This window comes from Protomyctophum parallelum (assembly GCF_964188405.1).
Source record: "Protomyctophum parallelum genome assembly, chromosome: 13".
Classification (NCBI taxonomy): Eukaryota; Metazoa; Chordata; class Actinopteri; order Myctophiformes; family Myctophidae; genus Protomyctophum; species Protomyctophum parallelum.
In genome coordinates, this window is record NC_139708.1 from 47,345,694 (window position 1) to 47,361,715 (window position 16,022).

The following is a 16,022-nucleotide window of genomic DNA, read 5'->3' on the forward strand; positions in this document are numbered from 1 at the left end:
TTTCTGCTGGAGTTTGGAAGCACTCGTCGTATGTCACTGAACGGCCTTGCGTACCACCTGTTTCGAATTTGCACATAATGCAGGAGGCAGCAGTGCGACCCAATTTACAAAAACGAGTGCTTCCAAACTGCAACACTTAGAAAAAGAATCACCTGCAGAGGATGTCTTGACAGAAAGTAGCTCATAACATCTCTACGGTGTTTTTTTATGAAAAACAAGCTCGGCAGATTGAAAGAGGATAATTCAAGCTTGGACTACAGCTGCAATGTTGGTGAGTTTAACGTCGTTTAAGACAAGCAGATCGCAAACCATATTGGATGAGTGGGGAGTCAATGGAGGGTATTGCAACTCTGGATTCATCCCATATTCCCATTATAAAATAAATCTAGCGTTGCAAATTGTTGCATATGTTTATGTGTATTTATGGACATAACAATCCCATTGCACAATTGTACAACTTGTAGATGCATCGTTTTCACCATCGTTTTCACCACTTGTCCATAGGAGACTTTTCTGAAAATACAAAGTTAAAAGAACACCCAATCTAAAAATAAGAAGTACATTCAATAAGAAGTACATTCAAGTGAAATTTACAGCAAAGTTACAGTACACATTACATAACCTCCAGTACAAAAGTAAACATAATCATTCCCGTGACTAGTCAGGAGCACAGTTGATCTGATTTCAACCATAGTTTGAGACCTCTATAGAACACATTACCATCCGTCTAGTTTTAAGACCATAGGCAAGGAGTTCCATAAGTTGGCTCCCTTTACTGAAAAGGCAGACTAAAATGTTCTTACCCGAGGTCAGACACACTGCTGCCAGGACGCAGAGAACCAGGATGCTCAAGGTCTTCATCATTCCGGCTTCTTTCTTCACGACAAGGACTGGAGACTTTCTTTTTGTGTCACACACAAACACACACTGCTGGGTTTATATATGTAGGCCTGAACAATACGCCTGAACAGTGTTTGACTTTGGCCAATTACCCTTGTCTTGTCTGGTGGTGATCAAAAAATCTGTGTAATCACACACACCTGGGCCTTATATACCCATGTGTGCCAGTACAACTGGTGTGTCTTAAAGAGATATCCACGGCACAAGTGAGGAGGGTCATTCCCCATGCATACATATGAAATATGTTGGGTGGAGAGATAGTCTCGATACGATAGAGAAAGTAAAGTACAACATAAGATTAAGATATGTGCAGTACAGAGTGTTCCTGCTCTGATCCAGAGATTTCCCAGCTCTCAGTAAACTGCAAACCGTACCCATAGTCTTGAACCCTTGCAGACCTGTCTCGAGACTCTCAACCTATACGTTCTGTTTGACACCTTTCCAAGCTCTGAAGCAGAAATGGCCTGTCTCTTAAAACGGTGTAGAATCATAAACCATTTATTATCATGAACCCCAAAATCATGAGGGGACCCCACAGGTCGGCTACAACGTGTGTTTGCCAGCAGTCCAAATTTAAGCAATTAATCTTATTTTCATATTTTTTTGCGTGGAATATTTCACATGAAAAACACAAAGGCAGAGTTTTGTTTGAATTTATTTAGTTTCAACACACTACAGAATATCAGACATTATAGAGATAAATAGATAATACTAATAATCATCTTATCTCCATATCGCTCCTTTGTCTATCTATAACCTTCACACTTGTTTAACATTACACTGCATCCTACAATTTGAAAACCTTTGCATTTGCATGCTTGTATAACGCACATTATAAAACGATGACAGACTCAATGAAAAGAACATATCTAACTAGACAAAGTGCCAATCGGCACAGGTCTCCACCAGGGCAGGTCAGGTTGTGGCCTCATGGTGGCGCTATAACAGGCTGTTGAGGAAGATTTGGGCCGGAGGTTCGTGTTGGAGGGATGCAGGTACAATGTTTTTCCATGTGTGCATACATAAGTTGTATACAGATCGATGCAGTTATAGCTAAAAGCAGGAATTGGCCTGTTATAGCACCACCGTGAGGCTGATTTTGAGGAAAAAATTGCGGCATGTCGTCCTCGGCCTAGTGAAAATGTGCGTGTATAATTTAACGGAAATTGCACACTGTGTTTGTGATTTGTGGCCTTTTTTGGAAATGGACGAATCGTGTGAGCTTTGGAAGCCAATCTTAGCCAATCAGGATGGAAGATGGGAAATGGTGGCGCTCCGTGTTGATCACATGACTATGGAGATAGTGTATACCGATTTGCGTGAAATTTGGATAAAATCTGAAGGAGTAATAATAGAAAATGTGTTTTACATATGTCGGCCTCCTGGTGGCGCTATAAAGAGCAGATGTGAAAAATTCCAGGCAAAGGTTTTTCCTTGGCCTCTAGGGAGTTGGCATACAAAGTTATCCACAGATCCGTGCAGTTAGAGGTAAAAACACTTTTCGGCCAGTTATAGCGCCACCTTGAGTCTGAGTTGAAATTGTTCATGTGGCATTTCGTCCTGGGCCTAGTGGGAATGTGGGTGCACAATTTCACGGAAATCACGCGATGTGTTCATGATTTGCAGCATTTTGTTTGAAACTGAGCACTCCTGTGAACTTTGGAAGCCAATCTTAACCAATCAGGATGGAGTCTGAGAAATCTGAAAGACCGGTTTCGTTGAATGGCTCTAGAGAGACTGTGTACCAATTTGCGTGATGTTTGGACAAAATCTGTAGGTGTACTGTGCAAAAACTTGTTTTGCACAAAGCGGCCTCCTGGTGGCGCTATAACAGGCCGTTCTGGAAAGTTTGGGGCAGAGGTTCATCGTTGGCATCCAGGGAGTGTGTGTGCAAAATGTGGCATCAACCGGGTTAACGGTGGCCGAGATTAGCTGCTCACGGACACACGGACGGACGGACGGACGGACACACGGACGGACACACACACGGACGGACGGAGTGCAAAACATACTCTCCCCACATGCCTTCGGCCTGGTGGAGACAATCATCATTATCAATTTTGGCATAAGTGGTTTGACATTTAGTAAGGGATTGGTCCATAGTAGGCAGTGTAGGCAGCGATGATTCCTTCTGTATCCATCATGTCCTCACAACCCAGGTTAGCCTCACACACCTCCCTCAGACTGAGAGAGAGAGAGAGAGAGGCAATGTAAATGGTGCATTTATCTTTATCTACAAGGTGCATCTACAAGGTGCATTACATTAACCCATTCACACACATACACCAATTGTGGCGGAAGTCATGCAAGTTACCAACCAGCACATCGGGAGCAATTTGGGGTTCAATGTCTTGCCCAAGGACACTTTGACATGTAGACAGGAGGAGCCGGGATTCGAACCACCGACCCATGGATCGTTGGACGACCTGCTCTACCTCCTGAGCCACAGTCGCCCTAATGTGTCATGTCCCAGATGGTAGCAGTGTTGTTTTTGGCAGCGAATTTGCCATTTTAGTTTAGTCATAGCCTTTGGAATGAAACTGGAATGTTTTGGTGTTAGTCTAGTTTTAGTCGACTAGGGGCTGTATTTTGCGTGTCTTAAGTACCAGGTCTTATTCCCTAACTTGAGTAAACTAGGCGTGATAAATGCCATTTGGCTATTCTGAGTGGCCAAAGAGCATTGATCACGCCTCCAGGTCTTTAGTTTACTCAAGTTAGGGAATAAGACCTGGTACTTAAGACACGCAAAATACAGCCCTAAGTGTCATAAGATTTTAGTCGACCAACATCTACAGTTGATTTAGTCGACAAATCTACAGTTGATTTAGTCGACTAAAATGTATTTTGGCGGGCCTCGATGCTGTCGTAATGGCTGATTTTACACGTGTTGAAAAACGCTGAACTACAAGCTCACAACGCGTCGTGCTGGATGTTAACCTATACTGATAACCAGTGGCGTGCACAAATAGATACTAGGTCGTGCTTTTTTGAGTGGTGCAAACCACTCCTACAACCAGCTTGCAATGTCCTCGTACCTGTTTGTTTGTTTGTGTGTCTGTCTGTTTGTTTGTTTGTTTGTGTGTGTGTGTGTGTGTCTGTCTGTGTAAGCACGAGTATGTGACTTAATAATAGCAGTAGGGGGCGCCAGAAACAGTGAGAGGGGTAGTGACTCTAATGAGAGAGAGAGAGAGAGAGAGAGAGGGGGGGGAGGGGGGGGGAATTGCACCACTCAGTTCACACGTGTGTGATTTTTGTACAGTGTACACTGTACAGTATGTGGACCATGGTGACATGATCATTTTATTGATGATAAAGCTTATAATATATTATTTATGCCCCGGCCCCCAACATTTAAAGATCTCACACTATTAAGGCAACCGGCCAGTTCCACGCGCTGCACAAGGTGCCCTTTTTTCAACTTGAGCACCTAGTTGCCCCTCTAAATGTCTGTGCACGCCACTGATGATAACAGACTGTATCGTCAGGAGGATGTAATGAGAATAATGTCCAGATAATCTTGATAGCAATACTGAAGTTGTAATATTTTCTTTCACTGAAATATTATCTCTATGAATTTAGTGTATCAACCTGAAATTCTGTCCTGATATTTGGAGTTCTCTCATGCAGAACCATGACTATAGAAAGCAACACAACAACCAATCTCTGCCGTCGACAAGAAACCACCCATCTCCAAAATGTACTTTCAATGTAATGAAAAATTTATATATTTTTGTTTCTGGAAAGAAAACGTTATATAACACAGCAAGTTGGTGTTGTTTACTTTATATATCGTCAATTACTTGCATGAGAGCTAGGAGAGAGGTGGTGGAGTTAGCTGCATTGCAGACGGTTTGAGGGTCCAATGGAGTTAAAGGTGCAGTGAAATGAAAAAGACGTTTTTCACACTTTTAGACCATATCCGTGGTCATTATATGGGCATACCTAACAATGGATGCCAAAAAAATGTGAAAATTCTCATTTCTGTGTGTTTTTATATCAAAGGTCCATAAAAACGATTGCATTATTTATTTATTAAAACGAAAACGTGCTGCGTGATGACGTGTAGAGATACACATCGATAAAAGCCAATAACAATGAAGCTCACCCATGTTAATTTCCCATATTTGCGCGTCCGTCCATCACATCTGCTATTGATTACAGAATACTCCGTTTTTATTTCCATTCCAGATAACATCCAGACAGTGTATTACTCGCTTTCAACTTAATTTTGCAACCCATTTTTTTCACCCAGTGTCAATTATCGAATGTAATCCTGGGCGCAACCCTTCCTCTGCCAAACTGGGGGGGGGGGGGGGGGGGGGGGGGCAGCGGACTGATCGCATGCTTTCTTCTATGCATGAGGAGTCCAAGCTGCTTCTTTTCACCTGACAGAGGGGGATTTTCCCGGCCGGGCGTAGCGCGTGAAAGGAACACGTTCTTCCGACCAGTTCCTTTCCCCTCCATCAAGGCGCCCCGGCTGGCCAGGGGGAGGTAGTTTAGAGACCAGGATTACTGCATGTTTTCGTGAGGGTACCTACCCTAGGGGACACGGGGAGATCATGCAAACTCCACACAGAAAGGCCCTTTCGCAAACCGTGTCTAAACAGTCCAGCATAAATGTACAGCAGGTCAGGTCACCTTTCCAGCTGGGTCAGTGTCAAGTCTCCAGGAGCGGTTCCAGCTCTCTTCTGTCGCACCACTGTAGCGGCCTCTCCCCTCTCCACAAACACTCCTGGGTGTACATGTATCATCATTTATCATCTGCATTCATACAATGGCTCTCTGTAGTTTTGATTGGTACCATATTTACATAAAGTGATCATTGATAGAAACTATTTCACAGAATCAGTGTTGATTTTGTCGAAAAATGTTGGTCCACTACCTTTTTTCACTGACAAACTAAATGGAAACTGAATGAAAACTAAGCTATGATGACTAATACTAAGACTAAATATACTGACAATTTCGTCAACAAATAAAAACTAAATGTTAGGAAGGGACTAGTGGACACTGGACAAGAGATCCAGTATAAGTCATTTTACACTTGGTTGCATGCTGAAAATAGCCGATCTAGTGTAAAATCTGTCATTATGACGGCATCAAGGACCGCCAAAGCACACTTTAGTCGACTAAATCAACTAGATTTAAAACTAGACTAACACTAAAACATTCCAGGTGACTAAAATGAGACTAAAACTAGATTAAAACAATTCAAGAGACTAATGACTAAAATCTAAATGTGCTGCCAAAAACAATAATGTTGCATTCTTTTGTGATGTACAATTCAAGAACATTCACAGAAGAATTAACGCACATCCTCCGTTTTTTGGTGCTGCCAAATTATAAAAACAGAATCATCACGACTCATATTTAAATGATCCATTTGTATTCACACTGTGAACTGTTACCTGCATGGTGTGAATAGCATCGAAGCATTTAATAGTGAGTTTGTTGCAGTATTCAGTTCATTTAGGTTTGACCCAAACTTAAGTCATACTGATATGATCATATTATATCAATATGTACAGAAAACAGAAGTTATATGAAATGATCTTTATCTTACCATCCGGAACAGGGTTGTCAACCGCAGGCTGTGAGCCTGTGGAGGTAGAAACATCTGGTGAATACAGGACAATATTAATATATTAGATCACAATCATTTACTTTACTCTGTGGAGAGGTAAGCCAAATTTTTTAATCCACTCATGCCAAAATGACTGTAAATGATGTTTAAGTTTATTTAGAAATCTGAATGAATTGAGCAGCATTCATGCAATCTTGTTGGTTAAGTTTCTTTTGAAATCTGAATGAATTGAGCAGCATTCATTCAATCTTGTTGGTTAAACCAATACTGCCACAACCATTCCACTGGGATCTAAATCTAAAATGCCTATTAGTTAGACGACATTACCCAACCACGGCGGGTTTGTTACACATTGGTTAAAAATAACATTGTAGGCCTATTCATTAAATGTTCCAGATTGCAGCTTTAAATGTGTTGTTTTAAAAGCATGGTATAGGTATGATCCATATGATTCAAATCTAGTGTTAAAGCAGCCTTTCAACCCGTTTGCCTGTACTTCCTCAGTGTCAATTTATCTATGTGTTACATTTGTACACTGAGGTTTAAAGGTAGTGATAATCTTTGGTTAAAACAAAAAGTGTTTTTGTTAAAATATTTAAATCACTATAACCCTGACAGTAATCATGGCTATGGAGTGTTTGTTCAATAACGGTCTCTCCAGCTCTTTAATAAACATAATTAACTAACAATCTATGTTTAAATTGATTGCATCTGAAAAAACCCAAAAAGTAATCTATAAATTGGGTGTTTTTCTGAAAAATGTCCTTCCACTGTTCAAATAGTGATATATGTATATATTGTGTATTGCATTGTATACTTTTCATGAATCTGAGCTCCATACCATACTCTCACAATATAGAGCTTTTTAGCACTTGTACTTTAATCACTTACCCTACATTTAAGTTGTCACTGTGATGATTTGAGTGTAGAGGATACAGTATATTGTAAGTAGACTGTGTATAGTGTGTCTGCATCTGTGTTCTTACTATAGCCGTAATTTGCAACTCTAGATTGTTTTAATAATGTGATGAATCTAGAGTTGCAATACCCTCAATTGACTCCCCACTCATCCAATTTGGTTTGCGATCTGCTTGTCTTAAACAACGTTAAACTCACCAACATCGCATCTGTAGTCCAAGCTTGAATTATCCTCTTTTAATCTGTTGAGTTTGTTTTTCATAAAAATCCACCGTAGACAATGTTATGAGCTACTTTCTGTCAAGACATCCTCTGCAAGTGATTATTTTTCTAAGTGCTGGAGTTTGGAAGCACTCGTCGTATGTCACTGAACGGCCTTGCGTACCACCTGTTTCGAATTTGCACATAATGCAGGAGGCAGCAGTGCGACCCAATTTACAAAAACGAGTGCTTCCAAACGGCAACACTTAGAAAAAGAATCACCTGCAGAGGATGTCTTGACAGAAAGTAGCTCATAACATCTCTACGGTGTTTTTTTATGAAAAACAAGCTCGGCAGATTGAAAGAGGATAATTCAAGCTTGGACTACAGCTGCAATGTTGGTGAGTTTAACGTCGTTTAAGACAAGCAGATCGCAAACCAAATTGGATGAGTGGGGAGTCAAAGGAGGGTATTGCAACTCTGGATTCATCCCATATTCCCATTATAAAATAAATCTAGCGTTGCAAATTGTTGCATATGTTTATTTATGGACATAACAATCACATTGCACAATTGTACAACTTGTAGATGCATCGTTTTCACCACTTGTCCATAGGAGACTTTTCTGAAAATACAAAGTTAAAATAACACCCAATCTAAAAATAAGAAGTACATTCAATAAGAAGTACATTCAAGTGAAATTTACAGCAAAGTTACAGTACACATTACATAACCTCCAGTACAAAAGTAAACATAATCATTCCCGTGACCAGTCAGGAGCTATACATGTGAGCACAGTTGATCTGATTTCAACCATAGTTTGAGACCTCTATAGAACATTACCATCCGTCTAGTTTTAAGACCATAGGCAAGGAGTTCCATAAGTTAGCTCCCTTTACTGAAAAGGCAGACTAAAATGTTCTTACCCGAGGTCAGACACACTGCTGCCAGGACGCAGAGAACCAGGATGCTCAAGGTCTTCATCATTCCGGCTTCTTTCTTCACGACAAGGACTGGAGACTTTCTTTTTGTGTCACACACAAACACACACTGCTGGGTTTATATATGTAGGCCTGAACAATACGCCTGAACAGTGTTTGACTTTGGCCAATTACCCTTGTCTTGTCTGGTGGTGATCAAAAAATCTGTGTAATCACACACACCTGGGCCTTATATACCCATGTGTGCCAGTACAACTGGTGTGTCTTAAAGAGGTATCCACGTCACAAGTGAGGAGGGTCATTCCCCATACATACATATGAAATATGTTGGGTGGAGAGATAGTCTCGATACGATAGAGAAAGTAAAGTACAACATAAGATTAGTGCAGTACAGAGTGTTCCTGCTCTGATCCAGAGATTTCCCAGCTCTCAGTAAACTGCAAACCGTACCCATAGTCTTGAACCCTTGCAGACCTGTCTCGAGACTCTCAACCTATACGTTCTGTTTGACACCTTTCCAAGCTCTGAAGCAGAAATGGCCTGTCTCTTAAAACGGTGTAGAATCATAAACCATTTATTATCATGAACCCCAAAATCATGAGGGGACCCCACAGGTCGGCTACAACGTGTGTTTGCCAGCAGTCCAAATTTAAGCAATTAATCTTATTTTCATATTTTTTTGCGTGGAATATTTCACATGAAAAACACAAAGGCAGAGTTTTGTTTGAATTTATTTAGTTTCAACACACTACAGAATATCAGACATTATAGAGATAAATAGATAATACTAATAATCATCTTATCTCCATATCGCTCCTTTGTCTATCTATAACCTTCACACTTGTTTAACATTACACTGCATCCTACAATTTGAAAACCTTTGCATTTGCATGCTTGTATAACGCACATTATAAAACGATGACAGACTCAATGAAAAGAACATATCTAATCATCATCAATTTTGGCATAAGTGGTTTGACATTTATTAAGGGATTGGTCCAGAGTAGGCAGTGACGATTCCTTCTGTATCAATCATGTCCTCACAACCCGGGTTAGCCTCACACACCTCTCTCAGACTGCGAGAGAGAGAGAAGCAATGTAAATGGTGCATTTATCTACAAGGTGCATTACATGAACCCATTCACACACATAAACCAATTGTGGCGGAAGTCATGCAAGTTACCAACCAGCACATCGGGAGCAATTTGGGGTTCAATGTCTTGCCCAAGGACACTTTGACATGTAGACAGGAGGAGCCGGGATTCGAACCGCCGACCCATGGATCATTGGACGACCTGCTCTACCTCCTGAGCCACAGTCGCCCTAATGTGTCATGTCCCAGATGGTAGCAGTGTTGTTTTTGGCAGCGAATTTGCTATTTTAGTTTAGTCATAGCCTTTGGAATGAAACTGGAATGTTTTGGTGTTAGTCTAGTTTTAGTCGACTAAGTGTCATAAGATTTTAGTCGACCAACATCTACAGTTGATTTAGTCGACTAAAATGTATTTTGGCGGGCCTTGATGCCGTCGTAATGGCTGACTTTACACATGTTGAAAATAGCTGAACTACAAGCTCACAACGCGTCGTGCTGGATGTTAACCTATACTGATAACCAGTGGCGTGCACAAATAGATACTAGGTCGTGCTTTTTTTGTACAGTGTACACTGTACAGTATGTGGACCATGGTCATCATTTTATTGATGATAAAGCTTATATATTATTCATGCCCCAACATTTATAAATCTCACACTATTAAGGCAACCGGCCGGTTCCACGCGCTGCACAAGGTGCCCTTTTTTCAACTTGAGCACCTAGTTGCCCCTCTAAATGTCTGTGCACGCCACTGATGATAACAGACTGTATCGTCAGGAGGATGTAATGAGAATAATTTCCAGATAATCTTGATAGCAATACTGAGGTTGTAATATTTTAACTGAAATATTCTCTATGAATTTATTGTATCAACCTGAAATTCTGTCCTAATATTTGGAGTTCTCTCATGCAGAACCATGACTATAGAAAGCAACACATCAACAAATCTCTGCCGTCGACAAGAAACCACATATCTCCAAAATGTACTTTCAATGTACTGTTTTTTTTTTGTTTTTCTTTTCTGGAAAGAAAACGTTATATTTTGAAAACACAGCAAGTTGGTGTTGTTGACTTTATATATTGTCAATTACTTCCATGAGAGCTAGGAGAGAGGTGGTGGAGTTAGCTGTATTGCAGACGGTTTGAGGGTCCAATGGAGTCAAGAGGTTTTGTCCAGCACTGATTTTTGAAGAAAAACTAAAAATCAAAAACCTCAAATGGAGTTAGGTGGTTTCCTCCCGACAGCGATGATAACAGGTTATTATTGGTTATTATTGCATTGAATTCCAATATGCTTCTGTAATGAGAAAGCCTGAACATTAGTGTTTATTACTCTATAATTTTTATCCCACGATTTTGCAACCCATTTTTTTCACCCAGTGTCAATTATCGAATGTAATCCTGGGCGCAACACTTCCTCTGCCAAACTGGGGGGGCAGCGGACTGACCTCATGCTCCTTTTATGCATGAGGAGTCCAAGCTGCTTCTTTTCACCCGACGGGGGGGAATTTCCCCGGCCGGACGTAGCGTGTGAAAGGAACACGTTATTCCGACCAGTTATACTTTCCCCTCCATCAGGCTCACCGGCTGGCCAGGAGGAGGTAGTTTAGAGACCAGGATTACTGCATGTTTTCGTGAGGGTACCTACCTAGCCCTGGTCCAAGGCTTACAGCGAGTCTCTCTCTGACGCCTTGTGGAAGTACCTTCCACAGCCCTCTGGTCATATTTCCACTCCCGTGCGCTGTTTTTCTAATACCAGCAAATAAACAAAAAGACGTAACCACTCACCGAAACAAAGCCTGCTAGACCTTGTTAAAAGTCTATTCTCGTAACTGGGAAGCGTCTCAGGTAGCCAGTTAATCTCGAAAATGCACTTTGTGCCATTTTAATAACTCAATGTACCCTGAATTTAACTGCGGTAACGCTATCCTACACTATTTGCTGGCATTAGAAAAACAGCGCACGGGAGTGGAAATATGACCAGAGGGCTGTACTTCCACAAGGCGTCAGAGAGAGACTCGCTGTAAGCCTTGGACCAGGGCTAGTACCTACCCTAGGGGACACGGGGAGAACATGCAAACTCCACACAGAAAGGCCCTTTCGCAACAGTGTTGTTTTTGGCAGGCATTTTTTAGATTTAGTCAGTCTTAGTCTTTTGGAAAAATGCTTAATTAGTCTTAGTCAGTCTTAGTCATTTGAAAAAATGCTTAATTAGTCTTAGTCAGTCTTAGTCATTTCTATCCTTGATAGTTTTAGTCGACGGAAACTCCTAAGGGTTTTAGTCAGTTTTAGTCATTTTAGTAAAAGGTTTTAGTCCAGTTTGTCAAAAAATAAAAAGTTTTTAAATAAAATGTCTATAGCGTACAGGTATTAATTAGAGCTGGGACTCGATTAAAAAAAAAAAATCTAATGAATCAGAGGCTTTGTAGTTAATCTCGATTAATCACATTTTAATCGCATATCATTATTTGACCCAAGAACTGTGAGAGAGCCATTTTTTTAATGGATTTTGGTATACTAGTGAATCAATGAATAGTGAATACATAAGTTTAACATTGTTTTTGTAGTAATAATATCTCAAAATTAATTTATATACAGCTTTTCTGAGTACCCAAAAATGCTTTGCAAGGGGGACATGAATCAAAAACAACTTTATTAAAGGAAAAACACTAAGTAAATAAAAATAAATAGCTGGGGAAAGTAATATTGAAGGTTTGGATGGTGGGGGCATGTCTCTGAGAGTTTTGGGGAATGCATCCTACAGGGTTTGGGGGGGGGGGCTTCAATTGGTGCAGCAAATATGTGACATGACCATAAGAAAACACCTCTGTGTTTCTTCCGTGGACATACAGTAACAGCCATAGTAGATTTTACATTTTATTTGGCCATAACCGTTTAGTTAGAAACCATGTCATCTGGTCGGGTACTTGAACTGCTACTGGGAGTTGGAATAACGTTAGCTCTGATCCATAGTGTTAGAAGGAGGAAAGTAGGCTTTCACATCTTTTTTATGTTAAAAACGAGGGGCTGCCTGCACAGCTTCCGCGGGTGTGAGTGAGGGGAAAGGATCAAATTAAGTACCATAGAACTCATGAGTCCTAACTACACTATGGACCAGAGCTACTGTTGTTGATTGACGTTAGCTTCCAGGCTAGGCTCGGTGCAACATGTTTCGCATTGAGCCGACACTGGAGGCTTGACGAGGTGCGGTGATATGTGAATTCTTTATTGAATAATTGCACACAACTGTGCTGTAATCCACGCTATCATCGGATAGCCTTTTAAATCCTATTTCCAATCCACGGGGACAAGCAAAGTGATCATAGCGGTGCCGGCTTCCCCCAGTCTGGTGGTGGTCTGAAGAGGACACGCACACGGAGTCGAAATGGGACGGTGTGTGTGTGTGTGTGTGTGTGTGTGTGTGCATGCATGCAGATGGGCGTGACCAACTAGGAAAGGAGACTGGAGAGGAGGATAGCGGCGAGTGCAGTGACATTATTGGCGGAACATTTTCATGCATTTAAAACTTTGTTCGTCAAAATCCACTAACATTTTCGTGTAGCCTCGTCTTGTCAACAATAACACACACACGTCTCGTCATCGTCATCAAACAGAGCTACGGTATTTAGCTCGTCAGCGTCAGTCTTGTCCCGAAATATTTTAGGGTCGTTCGTTTTAGTCAGTCTTAGTCCTGGAAAAAGGGGCGTTGACGTCGTCATTTACGTTATCGTCAGTCCTGACGAAAACAACACTGTTTCGCAAACCGTGTTTAAACAGTCCAGCATAAATGTACAGCAGGTCAGGTCACCTTTCCAGCTGGTCAGCTGTCAAGCCTCCAGTAGCGGTTCCAGCACTCTTCTGTGGCACCACTGCAGCGGCCTCTCCCCTCTCCACAAACACTCCTGGGTGTACATGTATCATCATTTATCATCTGCATTCATCTGCATTCATACAATGGCTCTCTTGTTTTGATTGGTACCATATTTACATAAAGTGATCATTGATAGAAACTATTTCACAGAATCAGTGTCGATTTTGTCGACTAAAACTAAGACGAAAAATGTTCGTCCACTACCTTTTTTCACTGACAAACTAAATGGAAACTGAATGAAAACTAAGCTATGATGACTAATACGAAGACTAAATATACTGACAATTTCGTCAACAAATAAAAACTAAAATGTTAGGAAGGGACTTGTGGACAAGAGATCCAGTATTTTACACTTGGTTGCATGCTGAAAATAGCCGATCTATAAAATCAGTCATTATACGACGGCATCAAGGCCCGCCAAAACACACTTGTCGACTTAAAAAAAAACTAGACTAACACTAAAACATTCCAGGTGACTAAAACTGGATAAACAATTCAAGAGACTAATGACTAAAATCAAAATGTGCTGCCAAAAACAACACTGCACAGAATTGCATAATGTTGCATTCTTTTGTGATGTACAATTCAAGAACATTCACAGAAGAATTAACGCACATCCTCCGTTTTTTGGTGCTGCCAAATTGTAAAAACAGAATCATCACGACTCATATTTAAATGATCCATTTGTATTCACACTGTGAACTGTTACCTGGTGTGAATAGCATCGAAGCATTTAATAGTGAGTTTGTTGCAGTATTCAGTTCATTTAGGTTTGACCCAAACTTAAGTCATACTGATATGATATTCTGCATATCAATATGTACAGAAAACATAAGTTATATGAAATTATCTTTATCTTACCATCCGGGTTGTCAACCGCAGGCTGTGAGCCGGTGGAGGTAGAAACACCCGGAACAGGGTTGTCAACCGCAGGCTGTGAGCCTGTGGAGGTAGAAACATCTGGTGAATACAGGACAATATTAATATATTAGATCACAATCATTTACTTTACTCTGTGGAGAGGTAAGCCAAATGTTTTAATCCACTCATGCCAAAATGACTGTAAATGATGTTTAAGTTTATTTTGAAATCTGAATGAATTGAGCAGCATTCATTCAATCTTGTTGGTTAAACCAATACTGCCACAACCATTCCACTGGGATCTAAATCTAAAATGCCTATTAATTAGACGACATTACCCAAACACGGCGGGTTTGTTACACATTGGTTAAAATAACATTGTAGGCCTATTCATTAAATGTTCCAGATTGCAGCTTTAAATGTGTTGTTTTAAAAGCATACTGTAGGTATGATCCAAATCTAGTGTTAAAGCAGCCTTTCAACCCGTTTGCCTGTACTTCCTCAGTGTCAATGTATCTATGTGTTACATTTGTTTAAAGGTAGTGATCATTTTTAGTTAAAACAAAGTGTTTTTGTTAAAATATTTAAATCACTATAACCCTGACAGTAATCATGGCTATGGAGTGTTTGTTCAATAACGGTCTCTCCAGCTCTTTAATAAACATAATTAACTAACAATCTATGTTTAAATTGATTGCATCTGAAAAAACCCAAAAAGTAATCTATAAATTGGGTGTTTTTCTGAAAAATGTCCTTCCACTGTTCAAATAGTGATATATGTATATATTGTGTATTGCATTGTATACTTTTCATAGTATACTTTTTATGAATCTGAGCTCCATACCATACTCTCACAATATAGAGCTTTTTAGCACTTGTACTTTAATCACTTACCCTACATTTAAGTTGTCACTGTGATGATTTGAGTGTAGAGGATACAGTATATTGTAATTAGACTGTGTATAGTGTGTCTGCATCTGTGTTCTTACTATAGCCGTAATTTGCAACTCTAGATTGTTTTAATAATGTGATGAATCTAGAGTTGCAATACCCTCAATTGACTCCCCACTCATCCAATTTGGTTTGCGATCTGCTTGTCTTAAACGACGTTAAACTCACCAACATCGCATCTGTAGTCCAAGCTTGAATTATCCTCTTTCAATCTGCTGAGTTTGTTTTTCATAAAAATCCACCGTAGACAATGTTATGAGCTACTTTCTGTCAAGACATCCTCTGCAAGTGATTATTTTTCTAAGTGCTGGAGTTTGGAAGCACTCGTCCTATGTCACTGAACGGCCTTGCGTACCACCTGTTTCGAATTTGCACATAATGCAGGAGGCAGCAGTGCGACCCAATTTACAAAAACGAGTGCTTCCAAACTGCAACACTTAGAAAAAGAATCACCTGCAGAGGATGTCTTGACAGAAAGTAGCTCATAACATCTCTACGGTGTTTTTTTATGAAAAACAAGCTCGGCAGATTGAAAGAGGATAATTCAAGCTTGGACTACAGCTGCAATGTTGGTGAGTTTAACGTCGTTTAAGACAAGCAGATTGCAAACCAAATTGGATGAGTGGGGAGTCAATGGAGGGTATTGCAACTCTGGATTCATCCCATATTCCCATTATAAAATAAATCTAGCGTTGCAAATTG

General features: G+C 40.4%; 1 protein-coding gene and 1 long non-coding RNA gene across 2 annotated transcripts; both read right to left on the reverse strand.

Moving 5' to 3' along the window:
• Positions 1-1,537: 1,537 nt before the first annotated feature.
• Positions 1,538-8,603, reverse strand: LOC310869855 (osteocalcin-like). The gene is made up of 5 exons (XM_083780817.1): positions 8,530-8,603; positions 6,464-6,517; positions 5,539-5,632; positions 2,944-3,084; positions 1,538-1,773 (listed from the first exon to the last, which is right to left on the reverse strand). Exons 1-4 carry the CDS (start codon positions 8,588-8,590, stop codon positions 2,982-2,984), a joined length of 312 nt encoding a protein of 103 aa, XP_083636943.1. The 5' UTR covers positions 8,591-8,603; the 3' UTR covers positions 1,538-1,773; positions 2,944-2,981.
• Positions 8,604-9,257: 654 nt separating this feature from the next.
• On the reverse strand, positions 9,258-13,540 carry LOC310869859. The gene is made up of 2 exons (XR_014570192.1): positions 13,446-13,540; positions 9,258-9,620 (listed from the first exon to the last, which is right to left on the reverse strand). It is a non-coding gene; the product is annotated as an uncharacterized lncRNA (long non-coding RNA).
• Between the last annotated feature and the right edge of the window lie 2,482 nt (positions 13,541-16,022).

Excerpts from the sequence above, each read along its gene's own strand:
- LOC310869855 (XM_083780817.1), bottom strand. The coding sequence starts at position 8,590 with ATGATGAAGACCTTGAGCATCCTGGTTCTCTGCGTCCTGGCAGCAGTG. Across the intron at positions 5,633-6,463 it reads TGACAACCCTGTTCCGGATG|GAGTGTTTGTGGAGAGGGGA; the intron begins GTAAGATAAAGA and ends ATGTACACCCAG. Across the intron at positions 3,085-5,538 it reads ACACTGACCCAGCTGGAAAG|TCTGAGGGAGGTGTGTGAGG; the intron begins GTGACCTGACCT and ends TCTCTCTCTCAG.